Source organism: Rhea americana, unplaced genomic scaffold, assembly GCF_003343005.1.
Source record: "Rhea americana isolate MKP2758 unplaced genomic scaffold, rheAme1 scaffold_98, whole genome shotgun sequence".
NCBI classification, from domain to species: domain Eukaryota; kingdom Metazoa; phylum Chordata; class Aves; order Rheiformes; family Rheidae; genus Rhea; species Rhea americana.
In genome coordinates this window covers 978671-997341 of record NW_028187177.1, presented here as the reverse complement: position 1 = coordinate 997341, position 18671 = coordinate 978671, and the positions used below count along the sequence as shown (strand labels likewise).

At 50.2% G+C, this 18671-nt stretch overlaps 2 protein-coding genes across 3 annotated transcripts in view; one reads left to right on the top strand and one right to left on the bottom strand.

The window, feature by feature from the left end:
- Positions 1–2979, top strand: part of CD40LG (CD40 ligand) — a 4323-nt gene extending 1344 nt beyond the window's left edge. Inside the window, exons 2-6 of the mRNA XM_085325456.1 lie at positions 455–592; positions 1175–1220; positions 1339–1386; positions 1598–1660; positions 2492–2979. Coding sequence (XP_085181582.1) covers positions 455–592; positions 1175–1220; positions 1339–1386; positions 1598–1660; positions 2492–2859 — 663 coding nt within the window. The 3' untranslated portion in view covers positions 2860–2979. The remainder of the gene's footprint in view (positions 1–454; positions 593–1174; positions 1221–1338; positions 1387–1597; positions 1661–2491) is intronic.
- Positions 2980–6176: 3197 nt separating this feature from the next.
- The window catches only part of ARHGEF6 (Rac/Cdc42 guanine nucleotide exchange factor 6), a 50449-nt gene continuing 37954 nt past the window's right edge, over positions 6177–18671 (bottom strand). Inside the window, exons 16-24 of one of the 2 annotated variants that reach the window (XM_085325539.1) lie at positions 18428–18506; positions 17698–17831; positions 17259–17384; positions 13910–13930; positions 12982–13075; positions 11864–11953; positions 10559–10658; positions 9585–9639; positions 6177–8553 (exon numbers count right to left, since the gene is read on the bottom strand). In XM_085325539.1, the coding sequence (XP_085181665.1) occupies positions 8413–8553; positions 9585–9639; positions 10559–10658; positions 11864–11953; positions 12982–13075; positions 13910–13930; positions 17259–17384; positions 17698–17831; positions 18428–18506 (840 nt within the window). In that variant the 3' untranslated portion in view covers positions 6177–8412. The remainder of the gene's footprint in view (positions 8554–9584; positions 9640–10558; positions 10659–11863; positions 11954–12981; positions 13076–13909; positions 13931–17258; positions 17385–17697; positions 17832–18427; positions 18507–18671) is intronic. The other variant, XM_085325540.1, reaches the window with a different exon arrangement.

Here is an 18671-nt window from a genome sequence, read left to right as displayed (position 1 = left end):
AACCTTGAAACTCTTGGCAGAATTCAGGCCCAATTCATCGGTCAGTTTGGTCTCTTAGAAACTTCTTGCTGTTAATAAACTTGTTCCCAGGGCAGCCGTGCGGGGTCCCCGGCGCCGGCCGCAGCCACCCCRAGCCCCTTGCTGCCGTTCCCGTGCCCCTCTCCCGAAACACCTTTGGGCAAACTTTTACCACTTGCCTTTTGGAGACGGTAGAGCAGAAACTCTGCTGAAGGAGCTGCTAGACCGCGGGTCTGGCTGGGACGCAGAGCGATCCTCCGGCGCGGGCGCCTGCCCCTGCTCCGCGCCGGGGGCTCGTGCCCCTGCCCGGGGGCTGACGCTGGGCTTCGCCGGGCGCTTTTCGTCGCCGGAGGGAGGGGGGCCCCGCTCCGGCCCCGGCCGCTGCGCCCGTCCCCGCTGCGTCCCATTTACCCTCTCTCCTTTCCCTCGCTGGCAGATGGAAGAGGCGCTGAGCTTAAATGAAGATTACGTCTTCCTGCGGAAAGTACAGAAATGTCAGACGGCAGAAAGTCAGAAATCGAGCTTCTTGGACTGTGATAAGATTTTAAGAGGCTTCCAGGATCTCCAGTGCAAGGTAGAGCACTGCTGGAGGGCTGAGGACCCTGCTGCCAGTGGAGGGGGGCTCCCAGGCACCCCCCRCCCCCCCATCACCCACAGCTTTACTGAAAACCGCAGGTGTTATTTTTCCACTTTTCTCCTCCAGACGCTCTTGGCAGGCGCATGCATGGCCAATGCCCGTGCAGCCGGCCCGCGTGCCTCCCAGGCCTGGCGTTCAAATGGCCTGAAAAGGGTTTTTGTTTTATTTTTTTTCCTCTTGGTGTGTTTTCAAATAACCTTTCCCAGCCGTGGTGTCTGAACTGGATAAAACCGCAGAGCCAGAGGCGCTGCTGGGGGCTCGGAGGCCTGGCCGCGCCGTGCACGGTGCTGCGGGAGCTGTCGGAGGGCTTGGTGGGCTCAGGCACCCTCCGCCGCCGGCCGGCAGGGCTGCGGTGGCCAAGGCAGCCTTTGCACAGAGGCTTTGAAACCTCTTGAGCCCTATATCTTAAAGAAAAATTTTTTTATATATATATATATATATATGTGTGTGTGTATGTATGTATGTGTGTGTGTGTGTGTATATATATATATATATATAAAATTTTTGCTGCTCTTGCAGGACGGCGGGGTCAGCAAGGAGCAGCCGAAGTTCGAAATGCAGAAAGGTGAGCGCGGGGCCGGTGACGCTGGGTGCAGGGCACGGCGCTGGCCAATCCACTGGCCACTTTGCCCAAAGCCAGTGAAAATGAACCCAAGATTAACCCCCCCCCCTTCCCGTTGCAGGCCACGAGCGCTCCCACTCCAAGGGCAAGAACGAGACGGCGGCGGCAGGTGAGGCGCGGGGCCGGGGCGACGCCGGGCGCTCTGCTCCGCCGGGAATCCCGGTGCTGGGCGGACTGGGCGGGGGGCCGGATCCTGCCTCGCTCGGGGGGCGGGGGGTTTGCAGACCGTCTGGGCTGCATTTGGCCCACAAACACCAAGGGGGGGGGGGGGGGGGGGATGCTGCTGCGGCACTGCTAACCGGGACCTTTTGCGCTTGCAGCGGAGAGGAGGCAGCCGATCGCCGCCCACCTGGCCGGGGCCAAGAGCAGCAAGGCGGTCCCAGGTACGAGGCAGCGCCCGCCTCGGCGCTCGGGCAGCTCCCCGGCACCGAGGCTGGCCGGAGAGCGAGCGCCCGCGAGGTCGGGCGCTCGGCCCGGCGAGGATTTCTCAGGCTGAGCGCGCTCGATTTACTTAATTCTGGACTAACTGCCAGTAATTCGCAACTGCTCTTTCCATCTCTGACGCAGCAGTTCGCCCAGAGCTCAGTCTACCTGTGGAAAGCTTAGTCTTAGATAAGATCAAAGTGAGAAACTCGCTGCATTTTAAAACTCCCTGCTCAAGCATTTGTTGAGGTTATAAAGCAGAGACCAAAAGGCTGCGTGGAGCGGGAGGCTCGGGGCCGGAGGAACCGTCGCGGCGGGACGCGCCRCCGCCGCCGCAGCCCCGGCCCCGCAGCGGGCTCCTCGCCYTCGCTGCTCCCGCACGGGTCTCGCCGGGCTGCGGGAAGCGGAGGCACAAAAATATCCTCCCAGGTCTCGGCCGAGCCTGGCCCCAGGCCCACAYGACCGAGCCTCGGTGCCTCTGGCGGCAGTTTCCGTTCTGGGATGGGGGCACGTGAATATAGGGACCGGCGGGTTTTTTTTTTTTTGGAGGGCTCGGAGGCCGTGCCGCCAAAAGCCGTGGGCAGGGCAGCCCGGGGYGACTGCTCGCAGCCCTCGGCCCCGAGCCCTTCCGGAGAAGACACCCAGCTGCTCCCACGGCGGCCAGAAACGCCGGGTTAAAGTGATCCTGGCCGYGGGCAAGGGGCACCTGCGTCCGAGGTGTCCCACCAGCGGCAGCCTGCCGGGCTGGTGTCCTGCTTCTCCCAACTCACCAGCCGTGTTTCCCCCTGCAGTTTTAGAGTGGAAGACGACGGGATACGCGCCCATGAACAGCCTGATCTCCTACCACGCCGGGAAACTGAAGGTGGAAAGAGCAGGGCTCTACTACATCTACTCACAAGTCAGCTTCTGCACCAAGGCRACGGCTTCGGCACCGTTCACCCTCTATATTTATTTGTACCTCCCCATGGAAGACGACCGGCTCCTGCTGAAAGGACTGGACACGCACAGCACGTCGACAGCTTTCTGCGAYCTCCAGTCCATCCGGGAGGGCGGCGTGTTCGAACTGCGGGAGGGCGACATGGTCTTTGTCAACGTGACAGACTCAACGCTAGTGAACTACAGCCACGGCAGCACCTACTTTGGCATCTTCAAGCTGTAGTGGGGAGGCCCGCCCCGGCTTTGCGGAGCAAAGGGTCTTTCCCTCTTTCCCCTATTTATGTTCCTCTGCATCTTTATTGTCTCATTTCTTAATTTGTATATTTTGTTATTTATTAATGAGGGCCCAGGGGCCTCCAGAACAGAAATGGAACAAAGTTTGAAAGTGTCGTTATTTGCACTTTGCTTTTTTCGTTGCCCGTGGTTATGTACGTGCCGGCGTCAGGGGGTCTGAATCCTCCATGCCATGGGTGGCCCCGTGTGCCYGGCAGGGCAGATGTCCCGATTGTGTTGCATGAGCTTTATTTAGCAAAAACTCTCTCATCAGGGTTTCTTTCCTCATAACCTAGGACATCTCAGGGTGCTCCAGTTAAGCTAGGTTCAAGCTATACATATCTTGTGTATCAATCTGCTTGCAGAACTACAACGGAAAAATATTAAAAGGCTTAGGAACGTCTCCACTAAAGGAATCGATCAGCAGAACACTGTCCTTATGTGGTAACTGCTGGTGATGCATCATTGCCATCCCAACTGTCTACTTGATCTCGAGAACCCCATTTTTTCCACCCGTTCCTCTCTGCAGAGCTCAGCCAGCCTCTTTGCCACGTGTGGTGCTGGCTTGGCCTGGCTCGCACTGGCTGAAGCTCACCTTGCAGCAGAGAGGTGAGCGGTGGCCACCAGCTGCCTGCCGATTTCAGAGCAGAGCTTTGGTGAGGCACTGGCGGTGCTCAGCTCTCAGTGACTGAATCCACTGGCGAGACCTTCTCCTCCCATCCCTGCAGGGAGAGGACCTTCTGCCTGTGGGTCGTTTCACTCCCCTGTGGAAGGGGCACTGGCCACCACCATCAAATTTGGACCTCTTCTGGGGCTGCCTCACCCAGGAGGAATGGGAAAGCACTGGGCTGGGTCAGGAATAACCACTCTTTTCTAGCCCTCCAAGATGTACATGCAGGGCATCTTCTGGCTGTCCTCAGTGAGGACATGTCCATGTCAGCATAGCTTCCTGGAGCTTCAGAAGAGCAACACTACGCAGATGGGCCAAGTCTCGTCTTGGGCAGGGGTGACCCAGGCACCGTCACACACCGGCGGGCTCCCTGCCCCTCATCCCTCCTGGCTCGGCAGGTGTGGAAGATGCCCTAGGCCATAGTAGAGGTCAAGGATATTGATGCAGCACCTTTTTTTTCACCTGAAGATGCCAAGTGGTGGTGCACCTGGGGCGCTCAGTTGCAGAGGTCACGCTTATCTGAGTGCAGAAGTCTGGAAATACTGCTGGAAGTCACCAGGTTTGCAAGTGGAAGCGTTCTCAGATTCGGACAATCTTTAGGGTTTAGCACGTGGGAACCTGTGAGCTGCAGAGGAACCGCGCGCGGCTGATGCGGTGCAACGCGCTCTGGCAGTCGTGTCTCCACGGTGCCGGCGATCCTGTCCCCGGCGAAACGCGGGAGCGCGGCACGGGGGGGGCGCAGCCCTGCCGGAGCCGCTTGGCACCCCGCAGGCAGAGATTTGCATGGGACACTAGAGGAAACAAAACAAAACAAAACAAAAAAAAGCACAAAACAGCTCAATAAAATGCAAGCGGCCRTCTCCGCCTGCACGCGGGGCTCCCGGCGGAGGCGGGGGATCGCTGCCCGCYGAGCCCCTCGGCTGCGCGTCCCGAGGCTTCTGCTTCTTGCGCTGCRTCTCGGCTTGCCAAAAATAGCCCGTGGGATTCAGACGCGAGGTCGCGCGTGGGAGGGGAGGAGACGCGGTCGCTGCCGTCCCGCAGCGGCTTTCTCCCGAGCAGCCTCGGTTTGTGCCCGGGCCCCTGCTCGGGGCCTCGGCAGGCTCCGCGTGCCCGGCCCCACGGAAAGTTTGAAGGTCATCGATGCATCGATTTTTTTTTTCCCCCTCTCCACAGGACCTTTTCTGTGGCTTCTCGGGCTGTGGATTTTACAGTTTCCAAAGGTGATTTTCTACTTTTTAAGCGAAGCAGACGCCTTCCTCCGGTGTGTCGGCGTGAGCGGCGCTGGCAGCAGGACGGTCGCCGGTGGGAGAGGGCTCGCAGGCATATGCTGGGGGATTTATTTTTTTCCTTTATATGTAAGAAATGACCCCTCAAAACAAAAAAAAAGAAAATGTTGCAGTGACCAAGCYGGCCTCGCTCAGCTCGTGCCCCGGCACCGGAGCTGCCGGGACAGCGAGGGCGCCCGCTGCACTCTGCGGCTCTCCGCGCGCCCGCGGCGGCTCGGGCTCACCTGTCTTCGCGCTCATTAATTCGGGGTCTCTTTTCACTTTGCATTACAGGCACCGACGCCTTGCGAGAGGGTGCGAAACGCAGCCAAATGCGAAAGCCGGTGCCGCGCGCTGCCCTCGAGGCCGCGCAGTCCCGAGCGCGAGAGCGGGCAGAGCGGGGCGAGCAGCCCGCCGCGAGCGCCAMCGGGCGCCTCCGGGGCTTCCGCAGCCACCAGCCGTGCCGGTGGTTTGGGCTGCACGGATTCAGCTGCGTTTTTCTCTGTTTCCAGGCGGACGGTCGCTCGGAGGCTGCCCCCAGCCCCGGCGCTCGGAGGATGCTTGTGCTGCTGCATCAGCGCTCAGGTCTGCAAGGGGCCTGTTTGCAGGACCAAGGGGTCCCCCGTGGTGTATCCAGCAGGAGACTCACGCATTTGCGGAGGGAGGGCAGGGTTTGACTCCCCTTCTAGCCGTCGCGGGGGAGAGCAGCCGTCCTCCCGGGCTGCCTTTAGGCTCAACTTTGCGGCAGCCACAGCCAGGCTTGGGCCTCAGCCGCGGCGTGTCGCTACCGAAAGAGTTAAGAATACCAGCAGGCAGGAGAAGTCTTGTCCAAGCGGTAGACCAAAGGAAATCCTGTCACCACACCTAATCCCCAGAAAAAAAAAACATGCACAAACTATACCAAAAAAAAAAAAAAAAACCCAACACCTTCCAACAGGCAGGAAGTGTTTTATCTACAGAAAGCAACCGACCGATGCGGCAAAGAGCAGCTCTTTCTCCATAAAGTATCCTAGCTAAGCTAGCAAAACGCAGGCAGGGCTTGAGGGATGAAACCGTGTCTGCCTCGCCTCGGAAAGGGCTGAGACGCCGGCGCGACCCTCCGCGCCGTCCCCCGCAGCGGCGTCGAGCRGATCGGGGCGCGCGAGGCGCAGGCACCGCTCTGTATTTCGAGCGGCTCTCCCGACCTCGCCGCCGGGGCCCTTGGGCTGCTCGCGGCCGGCAGGACGCRTCGCCCGGCGCCGCCAGGTTCTCACGCACAGCGCTGACCTGCTTTCCTGGGGCCAGTCCCGGAGGAAAACGGGAGGGGGAAACAACGGAAGCGGCACAGCGAGCTAAGAAGCAAGTTTTATCCTTCTTTATTTGTTGAAAATGTCAATTAAAAAACTGTTCAAAATAAAAACATGTTAGAAAAGTTGAACTTGCATAAGTAGTAACAGTAAATAAACCTACATGACAAAGATAAACTGGAAGGCAGCTGACAACATCCATCTAAAGACAGACTCACTGGAACCTATTTACAAAGCGCTGTAAACAAAGTAAATATGGAAACATTGCTGTCCATCCGGCATGGCTTCTTTTCCTTTTTTATTTTATATTTTCTTGTCTTTTTTGGCTTCTAGCTCTTGACAAACACTTGATCCAAAATGTCCCAGTGTGCCCTCCATCACATTACATCTTATGAACATGCATATGTACACAGCACAGGTTTCAACTAAACTGGGGGACAGCAGGCAAATATTTCTAGCCTTTCCTAGGAGTACAAATGACCCATTAGTTTGCTTCCTTGCACTGATTGCACATCATGAGTTAGGCCTTAGCCCACTTTTGGGCTTGACTAGATGATGCCAGGAGGCTGCTGCAGCCCTGTTACAGGGTGTCTGGGCAACGCATCCCAAAACAGCAGCATAAGCTGACTTCAGGCTCAGCCACGCCAGCGCGAGCAGCAAAGGGACTCCATCCTGGCAAGGGATTAACCAGCATAGTAGCACTTGACTGCTGTCCCAACAAATGTCAAATGCATGCCCAGGTGAGGGTGCAGAGAGCTACCACCTAGCTGGGATGCTCTGGGGTTGGCAAGTGTAGCCAGGAAAAAAAAAAAAAAAAAAAACAAAAAAAACACTATTTTGTCCTCAAAACAGAAGTAAATGGGGATGTTTTTTAAATTCCTTGTGATGTTTTTGGAGTTTAGCTCTCCCCAAACACCATTTGCTATGTTCTGGTTGAATTTTAATTGCAAGGAAGGAGTCTGCAGCTATTGCCTCTATTTTATCCTTCATGAATAATATAATGGTCTGACTGTGTAATGAGCTGYGGTGTGTCTGCATACCCTGGGACCACACTGCCCTGTGATTTTCATAAGACTTATCATTACCTTTAATAGAAGATTAGTTTTATAATGCTGCTAAGAGGAAAGGAAAACTTCAGTTACAAACTAGGGTGTAACACCAAATAAGATGAAGATACCTGATACATATGCATGTTGTCTGTGTGCTGTGCTTGAGGAGCTGTGCAGGGAGCCGGAAGGGTGCTACACGTCATTGCCCCAGGAGCATTCCAGCTCTTGTCAAAGTGCGAACAGAAATACCTTTCCTATCCCAAGAGAAATTTCCTTTTTCCTATAACAAGCCCCTTTGGGGCGATGGGGGAGAAGTGGCCATTGGGAGCAGGGAACAAGCATATTTTGGGTCTTCTTTTGTCAAGCAGTGTTTGCATTTCATATGGAGAAAAGCATGTACTGCAAGGGGAGCACAGCAAAACTATCAACTCATACAATATCTGGACACTCAAAGTGAAAATGTAGCAGGGTATAGGGGTTGCAGGTCATGCATAAGAAAAGGTACTGGGGCAGAACAGCAGGTACCTGTTGTGCTAATTGYGAGCTGTTAGGAGGCAGTACTGTGCAACATACCTTCCCGTGCGCTCTGACAGGTGCTCCAGATCTGACTTCCCCAAGGACTTAAAATGTCTTCATGGTAATTGCACATTTTAATCAGTATCAAGGCCACATGGGAACCACAGTATTGCTGGGCTCTAGTTCGCTACAGTCAACTAATGGGGGGAAAAAAAGTGGATGGGAAAGGTTTCCCCAGTTGTGATTAACTGAAGAGAGGAGCATGGTGATTTTTGGTTTTTGCTCAATGCCAACTCAATAACATTTTCATTCAATAAATAGGTACCGGAGCTTTTAAAAGAATGAAAGCATTAAAAAGTGCTTACATTTCCTCTCTAGGAAACTGTTGCCAAACCCCTTTGTGAGTGGCAATGATTAGCAGAGCTTGTATTTGCTTCCAGTAGCAGGTAGGATGAGGTATTAGTTGCTGCAGAAGAATTGTGAATTATGGACTGCTTCCTTATCGTTTTAATTGTGATTGTTTCTATGTTTGTTTTATTTCCTCATAGGATAAAAAAAAAAAAAAAAAAAAAACTATTATTTTCCTGTGTGACTTATTTTTTGGTAACAAAATCCCCCAAACCAACAAAATAAGGAGCAAGAAGAGGCAAAGGATCCAGTTCTGCTTCCCGAAAAACACCTGAGGTCACACACCACTGCCAGCAGCTTCTCCCAGATTCAGGCTATCAGAGACGACTTGCGCCCTGTGTCCTCCCTGGCACAGTCGTCTGTCTGCTTTAGCAGCCTTCTAACCAACTTCTCCAAGTCTTTCCTTGATTTAAGTTCTTCTTCCAAACACTGCTTCATCCTTTTGTTCTCCTGTGAGGTGAAAAATAAAGGAACAAAGATGCAGCTAACGCCCACGCACTTTATGTAGTGATGTACTTCTGCACGTCTAGCTGCCTGTGGCTTGGAGGTGATAAAATACCAGGATCTGACAGGTTAATGCCAGTTTGCAAGGACAAAAAATACAAGTTATCTGCAGTCAGATGGGCTCCAGCAGAGCCTTACTACCTTACAGACCTGCATAAAAGCCCCAGCAACTTTGAGCAGTCAGAAACATTCTCCTGAAAACCTTATTCCAAGCCTGATTTGAAGATCCTGTCCTCCTGCTGTGGTGTTACCCATATTCAGGCTTGGGGCTGGAGGGAAGAGGATGCATTTCCCCTGAGCCCACAAGAACCTGCCATCTACCATACTCCTATCAAAAGAACAGTCAAGTTGAAAGAGAATTTAGACTTAGAGGGAAACTTCCATGTTACAGCAAAGGCCAAGTAGTCCCTTCCTCATGCTGGCTCTGGTACTCAAGTGAGTACGTGGTGAGCTGATCCAGGGAGCTAAACTGGGAGAAAACTAGCCCAGCAAGGAGTGAACTTTTTTTTTTTTTTTTTTTTTTTTTTTTTTTTTTTTTTTGTCCTGAGTCACCCGTGAACCCACAGCACTGATGTAAAGGGCTGCACGGCCGCGGGACGGCAGGCTGCAGCTCTCCCCCATTGCTTTTTTTTTGTCCTGAGTCACCCGTGAACCCACAGCACTGATGTAAAGGGCTGCACGGCCGCGGGACGGCAGGCTGCAGCTCTCCCCCATTGCGGCAGACAGACACACCACCTGAACAGCACTGCGGGCATAGCACCGCACAGCTCCCGCAGCAAGCGGCAGCGGTGACTCGCACTAAGCAGCTGTAGGATCAGGTCTGCAATCTGCAGGACTTTTCCTCAGCAGCAGTTAAATATCCTTTTGTTCTCCTGTGAGAAGAACCTGCCAGTCAAACATGATGCCCCCAAGCACCTAAGAGCTGCTCTGGTTGGCTTTTGATCTACCCACAGCACAAACAAAACCACTCAGATTACCTGCTTCAGTTCTTTGACTTCATCTTTCAGTGCATAAACGGTGTCAACGAGGCTCCTACAAAAACAGGAATCCCAAAAAACTGAAACAAAGAGAACTAAAGTGCAATAAAACAAGAGAATGGGATTGTTGTGACGGAGACACTAATAGGAAGGTGCTTCTGGCTTCTGTTTTTCTCTGCTGCCCATTGCAATGGCACTGTCATTGCTGCCTATGAGGGCACTCTGAAAACACTGTTCAGAAGCATTTATTGGCCACTGGTCCAAAATTCAAAGATCTTTTCTTAAAACTGGAGAAAAATACCCCATTCTGCTGGCTTTAAGTTATCAACAAAGTTCTGCAGCTTTGGCTTCCTTGTTTATGCTACTGCAAAAAATAATAATAATTTTTAAACTGGAAGTGCCTAAGTATCTTTCATAAAATTACCTTGATTCCTTGAGGTTATGTTGAAAAAGAAAAGAAAGGAATGCACTGTCTGGGCTGGAAAGAGAGCAGACCTGTGCAATCACCCAGACACTGGAGCTCCATGAGAGTGCTCCAAGACAGCATTGCCCAGGTGATGACACGGAAGAGCTTCCAGTAAGTAGCAGTAGCCAAGTACATCAGGAGTGCAAGAAAATTCATCTGGTTCAGTCCTCCCTGACACTATTAACAAAATCAAGGACTCAATAAACTGGCTCTTGGAGCCTGGCATACCAACCTGCRGAGGGCTACAGCCAGTTCAAAGCAGCTGGGAATGTGGCTCTGTTCACTAAAAGGAACAAATTCTCTACAGAAATAGCCCAGAGTTCCTCGCACAGCCAGGACCCCAGCGAGGACGGAGACTGCAGTCTCTGTCACGCTGTGACCACACCTGGCTATTCTGAGCTCCTCACTAGCTGTGCTGCTCTGCGGAAATGTAGGAGGGGGCATTAGTTCTTAACATCCTTCCAAAAAGCAACACGGGAATCTGCAAGTGGGGAGCGGTCTCACTTACTTTTCCTCCGTGACAGTCTGACCGTTGCTTCTCGTTTCTTCTATGATGATTTTCTCTTCCTCGGGAAGAAGGACTTGGGGGATGGAGTCTTTACGGGAGCCTGGGTACAAGAATTACTCATCAGGAAGAGAAACAGAGACTCTCCCTGACACCTACGCCGTGCCAGAGACAGCACTGCAAATTCATATGTTGTTCACCTCCTCTGCAAACCTGGGACACAGCGGGGAACTGGGAGCTCAAGCAGATGCACAGCTCCCAGCACAGACCCCTGCGCTGCCCCCMCTTGAATCCCCAACCTGTGCATGGGGGCCACCCCAGAGCCCTCTGCCCTTGAGCTAGCAGCCCCAATGCCTTGCACTCAGCTTTTTGTTCAAGCCCAGTGAATGCAGAGGGGATGGAGCCAGCCAGGACATGGCTGCTAGTAACAGAAGTTAGCCCTGCTGTGCATCCCTCAGTGCGCGTGACAAGGTATTAAACACATGCACATGGCCCCAGCCTGGAAACATGCCACRGCTTGAATGCTTGCTGTGACACCCACAGTAATTCCTGTTCTCTACGCAGGAAAAACTGAAAGGGGGGGGGAGCACTTTGGTGAGACCTAAACATGCATGTATGCGCTCTACTGTGCAGGGAGGGACTTGGGTGTCTGTCACGGTTAAATATGGGCTTATACACTTTGCTGAACTGGAGCTAAAGCAGCAAGTGGAAAGATTTCAAGAATGCTCAGTGCACCAAAAGCTACATTTAGGTAATATAAATGAAATCATTTGATCAGGGTCAAGAGTCCTTGGGAGAAATATGGTCCTCCATTTTTAAATGTACCATTATTTCCTATTTTACTGATTTCATTTGACATCTCACCAGTAATGTTAAATAGTTTTATTTCCAGAGTTTAAGATGTTAGATAGTCAAGTTCTTATGAAGCTGCTAGTTCTTAAATACGTAGCTGATTGAGAGATAATATTCATGCTTCCTTTCTAAAGCTATATGCAACCAAAGATTACCATCAGGTTTTCATGCTGACAGCCACAGGCACTGACTAGGTTTGTTTAATTCCTAACAAGTGCTAGTGATGTAGCTGTGTCTCATCTACCCTCCTACTTACTCATTCTCTGTGTTTAGAAGAAAAACAATGGCAAATAAACCACTAGGCAGATGAAGCTTCCTTATCTTGAAGATTGAACACCACACAGTTTCCTAGCAGAAGCCTGATTGCTGCATGATGCAACCATCTGTTTTTTCCCAGAGAGGTTATCAGTGCGGCAGACTGAGAAGAAGAATTAAATAATCTGGTTGTGTGCCCACCTGAACTGAGGGCTTGCTGGAAGCCTGCCCCGGTACAGTATGCCTCGATCACCTTCAGGATCTGAGCATCTTCTTCTAATGCAGCAGTACCTGTAAAACATTACAGACAACAACTATCACTAAAAGCAAACTGCTCTGGCTTCATCCCTCCCAGCCCTTGCTCCAGAGATGAGCGTGTTGGTGCCCTAACTGACACTGTCTCTGCAAGCTTGCCCAACTCCTTTCTGAGCTTCTTTACACTTTCTGGCCTTTGCAGCATCCTGTGGCACTGAGCACCATGACTGAACGGTATGAAAACACACTTCCAGCTGCTTATCTCAGCAAAAGTCAGGGGGTGATGCCTGACTTTGGCTGAGGAGAGCACTTGGACCTGGGTAGGCAGAGTAGCCCTCCTAGTAACGGTTCCCAGAGGAAATAAGTGTACCCACGACATCTGGTACAGCCGTGCCACAGCAGGATTGGGAAATGGGAAGTCCTCATTTCAAACTCTGGATCAATACTGTCTTCTCAAGTAAGACAACTGACCTCCAGCTTTTTATTGCTGCAGCTCACCAACTGACCAAGGCCCTTCAMATAAAACCCAATAGGAGTGTCCCAAAATGGACTCCAGGCAGTTGTCCGAATTACCTTCTTTGCAGGTGAAAACCTCTGCATGGGTAGAGCCTTTTCTGTTCCCTGGTCCCCTATGAAAACAGATGCAGGACCTGATGGCATGGACAGATAAGAGCTTGTCCAAGGTCTCATCTTGCTCTCTATGATGTGTACTGTGCTCTCCCAGATCTGTTTTGATGATTGTTYGCTGATGTACTTTTAATGCAGTTTTTAACAGCTCCAAAGCGGTTCCCACACTTCATAGCCAGCAAAAGATTATCCACAACCACCTTATTCTGTGCTAGCAATCACTGTGAAGACAGCAGCATTGCTCAGTAGTTCTGACTCAGAGGGCAAGTATACAAGGTGGAAGAACACTGCACTTCCAGTCACCTCCCATGAACAGCAGCACATAGACCTGCTCATGTGTCTCATCATTTACTGCAAGAAAGGAGGCTCTACAAAGCTTGTGGAGATTACTGAGCAAACAGAAACCTCAGAAAAGAAGAGAAAAATTCAGCACTTACTTTTCCTAATAACAAACTCTTCATCAGAAGCTTTTCTCTCAGTTTTCCTTTTCGGAAGAAATTTCTTCATTGTTTTTGGACTCTTGCTGGAATCCTATAGAGAAACAGACTCCCGTGTTTAAACAGAACCAAAGGTAGCTTAAACGAAGGAGCAGCTCGGGTTGAACACAGCTATCCATGTTAYGCACAACACGAGAGAACTACAAAGCAGACAATGACAAAATTGGGGAAAACAATGCTTTTTGCCTTCCCCATGTACTACACGTGCAGCCAGGGCTCCCTCTAATAGCAGTGGGAATTGCACCTGCAGATCTAGGACATGACACAGTTCTTCAGTGAATGCAATCCTTAGCTAATATCCTTTAGCTAGAGAATTCAAAAACACTCCCAGTTCTTTTGGTCTCTTTACCAGTTCTGTGGGTTTTGTTAGAAAACTCTATAATATTGGTTATTTCCTTGACTCCATTTTTATTTCCATTATAAAACAGTTGATAAATGACATTGTTTCTAAATGCACACAATTTATTTGAGAGTATAAATACCCTTATAAACATACATTGGAAACAAATACACATAAAGTTAGTGTCTGCTATGAATCCATAAGTAAGAAACAAAAGCTTTTATCTCCTTCACTGGATTATGAGTCTTGCTCATTTGGAGCAAATTAGTGTATTAGTAGGTTACATGCAACATAAATTTTAAGGAACATCTTAAAAAAGCAGAAGAGGCACACCAGGAAATTTCAGTATCATAGTCCTAAATTCTTGTTGAGATTTCTCTCAAAATATATTTGCCAATCACAATTGACTCTCATGTTAGTGTACTGATATCGCCAGGCAAAATTAGGGTCATGCAAGCACAAGAAGCATGAACAGAAAGAACAAGCATTCTTTGCCACAATAAGTCAAAGAGATGTATCTACTCTTACCTTTAAGATATAAGACATCCTCTACAATGAATATGCAAAGAAAGAGAAGATGAGTGTGAGAGGTTGATGATCTTATTGACCAAGTCCATTAAATCCACAATTCTAAAACAMGTTTGAATGTTAGTGTTGCGATTAATGTGTCACGCCCTCTGTACTGGTTTTAGAGCACTATCAGCATGCAAAGGAGCATGGTGTCATGCAAAACCGAAAAAATTACATGTCAAATGCATGGTCAGTGGGCATTAATACACTCTAAACACATCAAAATAGAGCACATGCCTCCTCGGTTAGTAGTAGACTTCTGAAGATATTGCCTGTTTAGGAGAATGCCTCTTGGAAAGGCAGCAGGCGGAGAGGACTGCAGCACCCAAACGCCTGCCAAGAGCCAACTCTGCAGCTGCCCGGTGCACCTGGCTCCGTCCAAGCCCTGGGAGCCACATGGGGCTTGGCCCCGTACTCAGTACTGGTCTCACCAGCTTTGGACTGACCCAGCAGGGTTGAAGGGATGCTCTGGACACCTTGGTGACAATCCCCCAGCACCATGTCTCCTCGAAGGAAGACATGTGCCATGTCTCCAAAGGGAAACAAAGACTGTGMGGTCCCATCCTACACTAGCAGAAGCCAATTAAAGCAACACTGGATGTCTGAAAATGTATAATCTTTTAATCAAACTCCCCCACTCCATTCCCTGCAAATAACCTTTGAAACTTCCCAGAGGGACCTGTTCTCCTCACTGGGAACCTGACAGCGTCAGGCATTGGCGTGGTGGGATTTCCCGGCTCCTGCTCCAGGAACGGGACTTCCCTGGAATGTCCTGGGGAGGGTCCAAGCCTGGCTGTCCCTGGGGCTGTGCAGAGGGCTCTCGGCATGGGGAGCTGGGCAGCTCTCCCGCAGATCTGGCCACTGGAACTAAYGAATCCCCAGGTTACAAACCCATCACCTAATGCAAAGCAGGTTACTTAAAAAAAAAATAGAAATCATCTGTAAGTCTTTCTCACTTTGCTAACCTGAATCCAGACTCATCGCTTTACCCACAGCACCTGCTTTGTCATTTCAAATGATTACTGGAAACAGAACAGGAAAAATGACCCAATTTCAATGGAAATAACAACAGTGATGTGTGGTACGTAAGCAGGTTCTGGGGTTTCCTGAATATAGCAAGGTATGAGGAAATGCACAACACTGTGCCATCCCATCCTACACTAGTAGAAGCCAATTAAGGCAGCAATGGATGTCTGAAAATGCATAATCTTTTACTCAAACTCCCCCACTCCATTCCCTGCAAATAACCTTTGAAACTTGTATTCATTTATTTTATCCTCATAATAGAAACATACTTTGCTCTGAGCTATCGGCACAGTTTATTTTCTGTCCTACTTTATTTTTTTTCATTTTTAAATACAGTGAAATACGAGTTCTGCTTAGTGATTGAATATTCTGGGTCTGGAAGGAGGGACACGGCAGACAAAAATCTGCTTGGGCCAACAACCATACGTATTTTATGTCTGGCATCACATGCCTGTCTCCACAAGTCTCTCTGCATTTAAGAGGAGAGCAGCCTGCTAGGCTCGCACAGGTTGGCCTTTAGAGCCTTAAAATCACGTTGTGCACTTTCAGCTCTGCTCCAGCTCCGAGTGGAGCCCACTGGACTTTTGGTTTCCAATGATATGCTCAGCCAACTCAGTCAAGTATTGGAGCTGCCAGGGAGCCTTGAGTCAGTCATGTTTTCTTATAACTTGTTTCAGCTAGCAAAATGTTTGCAACAGGCAAAGCTTCATTTCCCAAGCTCCGCTTGCAGTCTAGGCAAAAAAAAAAGAGCCTAAGCTGCTCAGCTGTGGCCACTTGGTCCCATCCAACCAACTGGCAGCTGTGGAAAATGACTGCAAGCCCAAGCCTAATGCAAGGAAAATCTTTTCATTATCTGGAGATTTTCTAGCCTCAGCAGGGTCTTTATAGGAAGGATCATTAGAGGCAAATGAGGGCTGCACCCACTGCTTTCCACAGTAGGTCTGTGATACTGCTGTTCTCATGCAAACCATGGTTTTGGGTCCTTCTACACCTTGCATGCCACCATCCAGCCCAGGAGCATTGGCACATCCTGTTGGGCTCCCTGTCTGCACAGCCACTGCTGAAAAAACTCTCACGTCCTTTTAATGCAGATAGTTTTAACTCCTGCTCTGTGGGCAGGGAATAACTAAGAAAGTGCAAAGGATTGTGGCATTAATGATATTGCTCAATCTGTGTTTTTGTCCTGTGTTAAAAATAAATATGTTTGTACTTTCACACAGAAAAGCTTCTCCTCAAAATAAAGCCCCATCCTACATTTTAATTCACCATGCAAACAAGAAACTGTTTAGTCTACATTAGGGATTTGGAACATGCAAAGATTAAAGGTCATTTTCAATTTGTTTGCTTGTTTTTTGAACAATTTAATTTCCAAACTGAAATTTATTATTTTACGAATTTTAAGAAATAAACATAACAGAACACCACGATGCCACCTAAAATCTCTGCCTGAAGCAGCAGCCCCACAGCTCCTCTGGCTACCAGGCTTTCTGTCCCGGAGAGCCGGGGGGCTGAGCTGGCAGCAGCGTGCGAGCCCCCTCCCTATGCCATGCCGCGCCGCACCACGCTCGGAGCCCCAGGCACCAACGCTCCCAGGGCTGCTGTACCCAGAAAGGCCGGTGACTCAGAACCGGAGTGCTGTATCAGTAAGAGGAACGTTACCTGAGTTACCGGTGAGTAATCCCAAAAGTTTAACGTGAGGTAGGGAAGGAGAGCATTGCAGTTACCGCAGGGGGTGAGAATAGGAGCTGGGTTTTATTTTGGGTTTCCCCACATCGCCGTCCCAGGGGCCTCCTACCTCCCAGGCTCGGGGTTTCTGCTGGGGAAGCAATCCCGCAGGCCTGCTGCATCTCAGCAGGTTGCAGGTACGTAAAACACTCAGGTAGGCTGTGAAGGAGGGCYGAGCACAACTGCAGGACTGATGACACCCAGCAGCCAAGAGCGATGTGGACCACAGCAATGAAATCCTCGCACCTGCGTCGCAGGGCACTGTCACTGACTGAGAGTGAGCTAGGGCAGCCGACTGAAAACACTGAGAATGGGACACTGACCGTGCAAATGCACATGCTGAAGCTCCACTCGCAGCATAAAGTTGCAGTGACAAGCATCCATCACACATATTTGCAGGCCGGGGTGTGACTTGCACAGTATTTTCTCTTAACATACCCRTTGACCAAGAGTAATAAACATAAGCTCCTGTACCCTCATCATGAGATAAGAAATCTGGGCACAAACACTGGAGACTGTCATGAAATGATGGCACCCTGCGTGCACAGGRGATTACCTCTTTGTAACTCAGCGCTGCTGATGGTCTGAGAGGAGGAGCAGGGCGGAGACAACTCAAGCTCCAAGGCTTGAGGATTTTGGGGGGCTCCAATGGGCCACGAATCTGTCCAGGTGAACTAAATGTCTGAGAAAATAGATGAGAAACAATGAAGACTTGGCCACCAAACAAATTATTCAAACAGAGGGCAACAGACAAAGCTTCACTATGAACTCCTTTAAGACACATAGGTTGCAATCAAAATAGGGCAGGATATAGAAAAATGCTATGAGCAGTGCTGGTTGTGAACTACGTGGCTACAAACAAAACTGCAGTGATGCAAAAAGTTCTAGAGCTGTACAAATTATCTCGCTATCAAGGTGGCACTGCAGAAAAAGAGAGATCAGCCAGTGCTGAGAAACAAGAGGCARCAAGATAGGCTGGGGTGAAATACACTTACCGAATGAGCACTCCAGGACTGTGTTTTGGATATGATGTTGCACGTCCCTTTGGTGAGCCTTTGCAAATGGTCTAGCCATTCGTGCAAGTCCTGGCTGCTGCTGCAGGACACAGTGATCCGCTCTGTCATGTTCCCTGCAGCAGAGGGTTAAATAACATTCCTTAGCAAATGGCAGAGACCCAGGAAGAAACATAAGATAAGCTCAACTCATCATGACAGCAAGCAACTCCTCAGTTTGCAAAGCCCAGTGGCTTCAGAAAAGCCAGTGCAAAGACGTGACTGCCTGTTCTGTTTTGGGCACTCAGTCCCCAAAAGTATGAATGAAAAAGATAAGGAAAACGGAGGGATGAAAGCGTGCAAAATTGTTTAAAGATAAAAGTGAGCAAATGCAGTAATTCATTGATTAATGGGGCCTTGACACCAAATACCATCAGGCAAAAAGTGCTACTGGGAGGCATGATCAGCCCTCGTTGAAAATTTGTTGCTTATGAAACGCTGCTCTCTTGGAAAGCAGCTGAGCACTAACCAGAAACAGAGCTCAGGGACATCAGAAGGAGACTGCCTCAGGCAGGGGGTAGATGCCCAGGAGCTCAGACAACACACAGCAGAGGGGCAGAAAGATGACCATGGCTCAGCAGGGATGCAGAGGTTGCAAGCAGGAGGACCGGTCCCTTTGGTGGCAGCTGCTGTTTGGACTGCGAGGATGGCCCCAGGTAGGGGCCACACTGACCTGCGATTTCAAACGTGTGCTCATTCCCTTCGGCATCTTCCAGCTTTGTCAGTGTCATTCCTGTTAAAGGCAGCTTTCCCTGGAAGAATTGAGGAAGAGTCAGTGTCTGCATCTGCCTCCCAGGCAGGTGTTGTTTTACTTGTTTCTAATGATTCCYTTCTCTTTAGGATTTGCCATTAAAAACTAATTTGTGAAGGCTTCAGACTACACGAAAAGTCTCCTTTAATTTATGGATCTAGATTTC